Below are 10,590 nucleotides of genomic sequence, written 5' to 3' on the forward strand. Positions count from 1 at the left end.
TGGCGGCGCCCCCGCGGAGCTGATATCGGGCGGCCCGGCCCTCGGGCCCGCCCTCGGCCTGCGGAGGGGCCGAGCTGAGGGGAGGCGGCCGTGCCGCCTCCCCTCAGCTCGGCCCCTCCGCAGGCCCCGGCCTTGGGCGGGAAGCAGCCGGCCCCTCCTTCCAACCCTTCCTCCGGTGAACCCCTTCTCTCAGCCCAGTGAGGCCGGCCCCCGTGGGCATTGCGGTTATTTGCCGCCTGTTGAACCACGGCAGCCGCACCAGCGCCTCCTCTAAGTGTCAGAGACTAAGCCAGTTCCTTCAAGGAGAAGGGGGGGAAAGGAGAGGATTACGGCTTTTCGCAGCGCCCCAAGCCTTGCCGGGTAGCAGGGCAGCAGCCTGTCTTCCCCTCACAAAACATGCTGTTTCTTGGGAGTCCTCTGCTCCAAGTTCTTGGAGTTTCCTGCAAGTACCGTTGCTTGTTTTTGGGGAGATGGGCAGGAAACGTGAGAGGAAGGGAAAAGCTTTCCCTTTCATAAAAAGCTGAGGTGCCAGAGGCAGGTAAGGCTCAGCACAGCTACAGTGCAAGAGCAGAGAGAAAGACAACTCCTCTATCTAAACAGCTTTCTCTGCCTCTAAACTCACTAAAACACACACAGTTGCTTACCTTGGCTAACCTTGTCTTAACAGTTCTCTCTACATCCCCCTAAGCTCACCAAAATCGATGACCAGCGAAACTGCAATTTCAATAATTCTTCTGCAAAGCTCTTAGCACAGGCAAGCTCTCACTACAGAGCAGCACTGGGTGAGAGGCCAGTGCTATTAGGAGATCAAAATAGGCTTCAGAAGCTGAAAACATCCTCTTGTCATAAACAATACAGACTATTGCCGTTCAAACAATTAGTTAAGTGTGAAAGTTTACAGGGATATCAAAAGGATTAGCATAGAAGCTTGCTCAAAGCAAGGAAGCAAGATCAGCAGGAGGGAGGTTTGGGGGGGTACAAAACAAAATGCATAAGTAGCTTTTTAATAGAATCAACATGGGGCAAATGCATTTTCTATCACAGTTAAAAAAAAAAAAAAAAAGACTTAATTCATCTTGGCATAAATCCATTTGTGTTAGTTTTCTTATAACTGGTCTGAAGTTTCTCATTTGGGACACTGTTATACCTGTCCTCAACAGCTGTCAGGCTAAGCAAAGCTAGGCCTTCCTCCGCACAGAAATTTCACCAATTATGTTAGCAGAGGTCGTCCAAGTAGCCCCTCTCCTGTTCGTTGCACTCCAAATATTCTTTCAAAGGATACAAGGGAGTCTGGTGCCCTCCCCATAGAGGGGCCATCCGGGTTGTAAGAACAGCTGTCTACAGCCTCACACTCTGAAGCAACCCAACTCAGCAGACAACCCTTGTATAAATCCAATATTTGAGCTCAAGTTAAGCCTCACACTCCAGCCTGTACAGACAGAGTGCTTTTTCACTAAACATTTGCACTTTCCTTCTGTTAGACAGGCAGCAGTCCAGCCTTATCTTTCTTCCAGGTCCTACCCTGGAGCCCACCACCTCACCTACCTGCCAGGAAGTACCCTTAATACATACTAGCTCCATCCTGGAGCACCTAAAGAATTAACCCCACTTATCTCAAGTTGTCTGTTTATGCCCTATACCCACCCTTATTTCTCTTCCTCTCTTATCTCTACTTGCTTTTGTAATTTCCTTCCTCCCTTGCATTTGATGTGGTTACATAGCCCTTGTCAGCCCTCATCTCCTCCATCTGAGGAGATGAGCATTGGCACACCTGAGCCTTGACCCTCTTAAAGGCCCTTAACACCAATGCAATCATAGTGCTTTTACCCCATGCTTCTGGTGACATGGAAAGGTCACGTAGCCAAACCCAAAGAAAACATTGTGTCTTGCATTTTCCAGAGCAGGGATTGTGCTCCAGAACAAGTAGTCAATGGGATGTGACTTTGGCGGAAATCTGTGGCAAAGCTGAATACTGAACCTTGTTTGCAGATACCTCCCTAACACTTGTAACCACAAAAACAGCTTCGTTCTCAAGCCAACGCTGCTTCCTCTTTTTTTTTTTTCAGCATTTCACAAACCTTAAGGTTCCTACTAGGTCTGGAAAATAGAAACAACAGTGCTGCCACAATGTTGGGTCTAGTTTCACTTGATTTCTCAACAGCAATCTCATCCCGAGTTGTTTACATCACTGTGCCTTGGCCCTCAAGGTTACCTATTTGAGGAGGTTAATGCTGCCCTGTTGAAACAGGTTAATGAAATAAATCATGTGAACAGTAATCTCTTGCGGGGTGCTGTCTGGGTACTGGCACTAGCAGGCAGGCAAACAACTGTGTTATTCTCAAAAATAAATTATCCCCCCAAAATAATCTTTTTCCTCTCAATAAGAAAGTACTGCCATAATCCTGCAACTATTCATAATCCTGCAATAAGCCAGGTCAGGAAGATTTACATGGCAGCTTTTCATGTGTATTGAACTCGTGTCAGAACACTGCAAGTTCACTTGTGCCTTTACATGCTGTGATGCCACTGAGACAGCTTCTCATGCAATCCTTCTTTGTTGCATTTGTTCTCTAATCTAATGAATGGTGAGCAGTTAGTACATATGAGATAATAACGTACAAGTAAACAATCTGTTTTTTCAGGTAAGACCTTGGTTGTTGGCAGCCAACGGGAATTCATTTTAAAGGCAAGCTGAGAGGCAGTCTGTTACACTGTTGTCTTCAGCATGCTACTTTAGTATTGTTGCCTATAGTAAGCAAGACTGGGGCACTGGTAGTGAAGCCCAGCCTGAGTACTCTTAACATCACTGGAAAGCCTGACTTTGACATCTTTTTCTTACCTGTGATTGCATATATTGAACAATTCTACGACAAACACTTGTGACTTGCTTCATAGGAGCATCTCCTGAGGCAATGGAGCAGTCCCCTTGTCCTGCTCTCCTGGGACTGAATTTTCCTTCTAGGAAAGCTACTACAGATATCTCTGCGCTACGTAAGTCAAACCTACTGAGTTCAACAGGCTGCGTGTAGCAGCTTGCAAAACTGGGCCTTAGTAGTAAGAGTGAAACCAGTGACAGTTGGCCCCAGGGAGCCGTTGCTTATTACTTTCCGATAGTGTCCAGGACATTCTCCCTGCTTTCCAAGTAGTGAAGATGTCATGTCACTCTCCCTGACCCATGGTGTTTGTAATGAATGATTTTCAGTCAGAGCTGATTTGAGATGGTGCAGCATTGGTGTCCTAGTGAGGAAAGCGCACATTTCAACGTCAGGCCTATGACTAAATCACTCTCCCCTACTGTCAATTTAGTAATGATCTATTACCAGCATAATCTCCAGGCAGAAAGCTATCATTTCCTTTCCCTTCAATGCCTTTGAGCCTTTCTTTATGAAGAAGTGAAGAAAAATCTTTTCTAGCTAAAATTGATTCTGCAAGGGGACAGACTAGGCCACCACTCTAAGTGTTTGCAGGTACTAGTTTTCTCTGAGAGCATCATGGAATTCAGTGCATCCACACCACCACTACCCTTGCCTTTGGAAATTATTGCTAAGTCTGAAAAGGCATCAGTGACACTTGAAAATTCAGAACAGTGTCCACAAAGTAGAAGCAGGCAGCCCAACTCCTTCATAGCTGAAACTCATAGAGATCAGCAAAACAGAATGGTGAACTCCATCCAGAGTACCAAACAAGTCTGCAACAGACTTCCAGGCACATCACTGCTCATATACAAAGCTATCAGTGACAACTGTTTCATAAAGTTATGGAGGAAGAAAGCTTAAAATGCTTTGATTTTGCATTTGGAAGAAATATTCACTGTGCAGAGGTTTTAGCATGTTTTGTAAAACATGTGTGAAATCTTGGAGTAGACCTGTCCCCAGACCTTCACAAGGAATACCTACAGGATGATTATATAAAATACATTGGCTCCCTGTGGCAGTGTAATGAATACTGTATTTTCAGTGCTTTCTCTGAGAGCTGCCCTCAAAAGTTTCTTCTCTAAACTGTTTACCAAATGAGCTGTCCTTCTCTTTCTCAAAGCAAATTGAGCGACAGCAGTTTTCACCAAAACGATACACTTTCAGGAAGGAATTTAATGGTGACAAGAGGACACCCAACAAAGGATCAGATCTGTAACTCAAGGTTTAACAGGTCATAGGGAGAAGATAGAGAAAAATAGGGGGAAGAAAGAAGTTAGTCTAGATGTAGCTGTAGTCCTCCCCTCATCCCAGTAGCCAGCAGCTGGCACCACAGGCTTCAGTCTCATCCCGCAGGCCTGGGAACAGCAAAACTCGTGGAATAGCTCGGTGACACTGAAACAAATTCCTTCGTGCGTGGAAACACCCTGCTGAGTGCTGACAGGGTAGTTCCTTCCTGTGAAAACATTGACTTTGCTCTTGCAGCAGTCCAGCAGGACAACATTGCAGGATGTATGGGGGTTACCTCATGAAAACCAGATCCAAACCTCCCTCTTTTTCAGTGATCTGAAATGGAGAAATCAGCAAGGAAAGAAACACAGGTATACCTGTACCCCTTCCAATGCCAAACCACAGCCATTACCAGTCTGACAGAGAACTAGAGCAAACATGAGCAGTTTTCAGTAGCACCACAAAGCTCTCCATGCTAGGACTTAAGAGACAAAGTAGATGAAAGGTATTGGCACTGTTACCTCCTGAAACTCTTTCTTACAGCAGGCAAAGGGCAGCAAGGGTTAGTTGCTTAAATCATGGCCATTTTGAGGTCTGAGGATCTTTCAATGGCTTTCTCCCTTGGCTGCTGTAAAGTAATGGGCACTTTCTCTCAGTACACCACAGGGAGATAAAATAGTTTTTCCTACTTGGATTTCACCCATCTCTCCTCTCAGAAGTACTTGCCGTGCTTTGTCCAATGACTCATAACCAACATAGCTATATCAGCTAGTGCTTTTTTTTTTTTTTTCTAAAGCAACTATGTTAGAAAAGCTTCACAGTATAGACTGTTCCCAGACACCTCTTTTTGACATTACTTGCGGAGACTTGGCATAGGAAGATCATCACATGTGCTACTTGCACTCTACCAACTTACAGTGACAGGCAAAGACTGCTGCACAAGTCAAGACAGGTTGCCTGCCAGAATCGTATCTTAGCAGAAGATACTTAATAAAACCAAAATTTACTGTCCTCCCAAGCCGATGTGTTCTTCTGAGCACACCAGAGATCAGTTTCGGTTCTCCAAAAATACAATTCTCCTCATTAATTAGTTTCTTTTTGCTCAGATCAAGGTGATTCATATTCTTATAGTTCAGCTACCCCCAGAACAACTATTCAGTATGAAGATCACCTTTGCATTGACCTTAGTGTCCCATGAAGAGCAGGATGCAGTTTTGGGTTTTTTTTTGTTACAGATTCTATGTTAAGCATGCGGATGTAACATGAAATTCAGGCATAGTTAAGCATTTTATTGGTAGTGTCCCTAGATCTTGGAAATCTGACACAGCAATGAAATCAGTACTTCAGATGTTTACAAAAACTAATTACTACAACTAGCTCTGAAATGATAATGTTTCTGAACTAATTCAGACCTGCTGTCCATTCAGTTTCACGTGTTATGGAATTGATTAAACAGATCCTAAAAAATAAAATCTTTTTATTGCTGAATAGACAGGAGTCTTTCCTGAGTAAGTAGGATCGAAAAATAGTATGGAGATGAACTTAAGTTAACATCAGGTAGATTCAGCTTCCACATACCGTTCAAGAAACAGGAGCATCATAAAAGTCACACACCTGTTTCAGACATAGATAAACATGAAAGCTTTGTCAGAGCTATTTTAAGAAAAGCTGTCTGAATCCCATAGGACTTGTATAGTTATAGTAATAAACTCAAAAACCCATTTAAAACAAAGAATTTTAATAATTTCTCTATAACAAATAATTAATCAAATAGGCCGAATCCCATGTCATCATCAGATTCTTCAGATTCCTCCTTCTTCTCTTCTTTCTTCTCCTCAGCTGAAGGAAAGAAAAGACCAAGCCAATCATCAGTATTTACATTTGCTGCACCACAGATTTTCAAGATACACAGTTTGCTGTTCCCAGCTTCCATATTACTGGTATTTCAACCTCCATGGTTCATCTCATTTCCTTTCAATAGCCAAATATAAACACTAAGGGGACACAGACACTACTATTGAAGGGATGTGCTTTACACAGTGAAGTCAGTCTGACTCTTCGTTCTAAGCCAGACCAATCTTAAGGTGGATAAAGAGCTAACACTTCTGATTGCCCAAAGGAAAACTAATTGTTCAGGTTTTTGCTTCAATCACATAGTGAACTACCAAACTGGAAAAGCCTTGAAATTTGGACTCGATTGTTAATATTTTAACAGAGAAAAATGGAGCTGCCCTGTAACAATGCCTCTCCACCCATACTCACCAGCAGCAGGGGCAGCAGCTGCAGCAGGAGCAGCAGAGCCCCCTCCAGCAGAGACTGCCACAGCTCCCCCAGCTGGCATGCTGGCAAGTTTTCCATTACCTGAGTGGGACAGAAGAGTAAATGTTCATCGCAAGAACACAGGTAAGATGAAAAGGAAGAGAAATCAGAGCGCAGGAAAAACAGATAGCGTATGTCATGGACTGAACCTGTCACTGTTAGCTGAAAGGAACAAGAAGCTGCAGTCATGATATGAAAGTATAAGCTATTTTGTGAAAAAGGACTCAAGAATTTAAGATTCACAAAGGCTTATCCTGAGAACAGACAGCATATTGTTTGTGAGTTCTCTTGTACTCAAGTCCCCTGTTTGTTTTTCCAAAACTTTCATATAAAAAGTGTCAAACACATATAATTTTACACATACAGAAAAAACTGCATGTTTTCTGAATACAGCGTAATAGCGCAGAAACCATTTCAATATGCCTCAAAAATGACACATAGGCAGCACTGGCTTCCCCACTTCCCACTACCCTGTCCTGGTTTCAATTAGGATAGAGTTAATTTTCTTTCTAGTAGCTACTGTGTTTTGGATTTAGTATGAGAATAATGTTGATAACACACAGTGTTTTAGTTGTTGCTAAGTGATGTTTACATTAGTCAAGAAATTTTTCAGCTTCCCACAGAAGCTGGGAACGAGCACAGACAACACAAACTGGCCAAGGGAATAATCCACACCTCAGATGTCATGGTCAGTGTATAAATGGGGGTTGGGCAGGAATCCACCATCACTGCTCAGGACAGGCTGAGCAACTGATCATCAGGTAGCAAGAGCAACTGGTGATGTATCACTTTATTTTGTGTATCATCTTACCATTATTATTACTGTTTCATTATTCCTTTTTCATTATTGTTCTATTAAACTGTCTTTATTTCAACCCATGAGGGTTTTTTTTTCCCCCCTCCTTTTGAGGGGCAGTGTAAGCAAGCAGCTGCCTGGGGTTAAACCACAACTCCCTTTTTTATTAACAGTATAGAGAACTGTGAGGGCATGACTGGATCACACTCACAGAAAAGGGGAAAAATGTATTTATGGCAAAGAGTACAGTATTTAAAACAAATTCTATGAACCCCGTTGCATCTCCTTTGAGACTAGCAAACTGATTCCTGATTTATGCCTGTCTTTGGAAAGCTGGCTAGTTCTCTGACATCTGCCTTTCACATACCAAGGCTCCCCTGGCATTCAGAGGTCGTGTACACAGTATGTTTGCCTGTATTCCCAATTTCTGGGAATCAGTTTCTAAATAATTCCCTGTTACTTCAAGCCCTAATAAAATAGCCAAGTAAACAAACATGTTTCATATGCATGTCAGTATGTTCTAAGAATTTATTTAAAGAAAAAGTATTACAGTATTATAGGTGTGTTGTAAGCACATGCATAATGGCTCTCTTAGGTCTTCAGACCACACGGATAGAAATGTCCAGTTACTGCTCATAACAGCAAGGCCAGGCAAAGTCCTGGCAAAACTTTAAGCAAATATATGCCTAAAAGTTCCCTTGTGCCTAGGCACTCACAAAATAACAGACACTAATTAATCAGAAACGTTTGCGCTACCTCAGCTCTGCTTTATTTAATGTTAAAATTTTCAGCTTTAGTAAGAGCCAGGAGGTAGGAGCACAAGCTTCTACAAAAGCCAGCACTCAAGAGTCCTATCTTAGAGAAAAGGAAATGCCAGACTTGGGGAGCTCTAAAAGACATGTACTGGAAGGCTGGTAACTGTACTCTTAACGTGAACTGACACTTACTTACATTTAACAGTCTGTTCTTCCTGTTTTACATAATTGGTGCATACAAGTGGGTAAACGCAAGGAAAAAATCTCCCAGAGAACTTGAAGGACAGCTAATTCTTTTGCCAATCAACATGTCCAGAAAACTATGTCATGAGCAGACTACCAGTAAGCTCATACATGCCTAAGTTTTCCAGTTCAATGTGGTCCACAAGCGAAACCCAGCAGGTACTGGCACTGACCTGCAGGGAATTAGAATGGACCTGAACTTCAGTCAGTTCAGCCGAGATCCAGCATGGAAGTCCTCAACCACAAAGCTAAACTGATGAATAATCAGTGAGTTGGCCACAATTCTACACTTTCAGGTCTAAGTTCCCAAAGTAGTAGAGGCAATTATCTGTGACACTCAGAGACTGTACTTACCCTGAGCAATGACATCCTCAATGTTTTTTCCATTCAGCTCACTAATAACCTGTGTAATTTAAGTTTAGAACGTTAACAGTTTCAAAGCAGCATAAGTACAAGCTACATTTAAACCAGTACTGATTAATCATCACATACAATGCTTCCATCCTGCTGCTTATACAGCCCTAACATTCCTTATTTCTCAGTGGAAAGAACAGGATATTGAAATGAAAACTTCAGCTAAGTCTTTCATACTTTTCTGTGAAAGCTTTTTCATTAAATCTATTACAATAAATTCATAATGAATCCAAGGACCTTGCAGAAAGAAGGATACCCAGATGTTGTGGAGCCAATTAGGAAACCCCACTAATGGTCTGTTAGTCACTGAGGGACTGTTAACATATCTTGCTTAATACCAATGGGAGGCTCTGAAGCACTCAGCCCTAGAGCAAAAACCACAGGGTCGTGTTCCCAGCGTTACCAAATGTTATAGCCAAGCTGGCTATTGTATTGTTGCACAGGAACAGAGAGTCCCAACTTCAATTATACTACCATTGTTGTATAACCAGGGATGAGGAAAGCAAAATACAAAACAAATAATTGCTGATGCAAGCAAGCACTTATTAAAAAAAAAGAAAAAAGAGGATGCCACAGACCTTACTGGTGAGTCCCTCTACCACGAGTCAGTGCTGAGCACTGCAGAGCCACCAAAGCCAAAGGACTTTAACCAAGAGCTTTTCAACAGGCACCTCCTGCTTACACAGAGAGTGCAATCTGTGAAATGCCGCATCTATATGCTTCCTTCATCCAGAAAGGTGTTTTTAAGGCTTCACTAGATTTACACTGGCGTAAGACACAGCCAATAGAAATGGCTTAATTAATCGTGACCAAAACAAATTCCAGAGCAGCTTTCTGGATATTGGAGGATCAGAGAAAACAACTAATTTATGAAGGTATTAAATAAACATAAACAAGCCAAAGCCAAAAGACTTGGTGTTTAAACATGAGAGTTCAAACCAACATCCCAAAACATAATAAGGATGCTGTCACCTCACTCAACCCATCATTTGGTTAGGCCTATGGTAAAACACTGCCTCCAGCTGGGAAAGTAACTTGTTTTTCCTTCACCTCTCTAGAAACACTCTGCATACAAGTATGGGCCAGATGATAAGACCATTTTTGGGGTTCTTTTTTTCCAGCCATTTAAGTCCACAAGACTGAAGGTCTAACATACCACAGGAAGCATTCTAATGAAGATACTCTCTTCTTAAAAAGCCTTTTTTTCTAACACAATCATTTCAAAAAACTTCCTACATATTATTATTGAATACCTTTAACATCCATGTAGTAATTTGCCTATGTTTCTTGGTGAAGGAACAAATGCTTCTTTGCAGTACACTAAGTAAGAATTTATGACTGAATGTCAGGCCCTCTAAAATGTTAGCTTTGAATCCATACTGACCAAAAGCCAAAATTAAACATGAAGTGCAAACAACACATTATATCAGAATAGAACTTACTTTCAATACATACTTATCTGTAGCCACCACCCCATTGAAAATTATTACATTGAACAGTCAGTAATCAGCAGCAACTGACAAGAGATCTTTGCGGAGGACAGGTATTAAATAAGAAAGCCAGACTTCTACAGAAACATTGTAAAAATAGTTCTGATCAGTTAAGCAGTGTTTCAGAAATCACACGTAACGATCAGCAAACACCTGAACAAAGTAAGACTAGAAAAACAGCAAGGCAATTGAAGAAACACCGAAGCCAAGGAAACAGCTCCAATGTCTGATGCTGACTGGGACATGACCATCTGGAATTAAGAGCCAATGGCACCTTGTTCATGCGTTCATCATCTGTCTCAATGCCAACGCTGTCGAGGATCTTTTTCAAGTCCTTTGACGTGGGAGACTCATTGCCACCAAGGACCGCTAGAAGGTAAGCTGCAACGTAACGCATCCTGGAAAACAAGAGAATTGGACCTTCAGTGCTA

The 10,590-nt window shown here is 42.2% G+C and overlaps 1 protein-coding gene across 1 annotated transcript; it reads right to left on the reverse strand.

Moving 5' to 3' along the window:
- Positions 1–5,863: 5,863 nt before the first annotated feature.
- RPLP2 (ribosomal protein, large, P2) lies at positions 5,864–10,590 on the reverse strand. The gene is made up of 4 exons (XM_009889358.1): positions 10,434–10,590; positions 8,610–8,658; positions 6,405–6,503; positions 5,864–5,981 (listed from the first exon to the last, which is right to left on the reverse strand). Exons 1-4 carry the CDS (start codon positions 10,554–10,556, stop codon positions 5,905–5,907), a joined length of 348 nt encoding a protein of 115 aa, XP_009887660.1. The 5' UTR covers positions 10,557–10,590; the 3' UTR covers positions 5,864–5,904.

Source organism: Charadrius vociferus, unplaced genomic scaffold (genome assembly GCF_000708025.1).
Source record: "Charadrius vociferus isolate BGI_N301 unplaced genomic scaffold, ASM70802v2 scaffold467, whole genome shotgun sequence".
NCBI lineage: Eukaryota > Metazoa > Chordata > Aves > Charadriiformes > Charadriidae > Charadrius > Charadrius vociferus.

Coding starts and splice junctions, on each gene's coding strand:
- RPLP2 (XM_009889358.1), bottom strand. CDS start 10,556: ATGCGTTACGTTGCAGCTTACCTTCTAGCGGTCCTTGGTGGCAATGAG. Junction 8,659..10,433: donor ATGATGAACGCATGAACAAG/GTGCCATTGGCT, acceptor TAAATTACACAG/GTTATTAGTGAGCTGAATGG. Junction 6,504..8,609: donor TGAGGATGTCATTGCTCAGG/GTAAGTACAGTC, acceptor TGTCCCACTCAG/GTAATGGAAAACTTGCCAGC.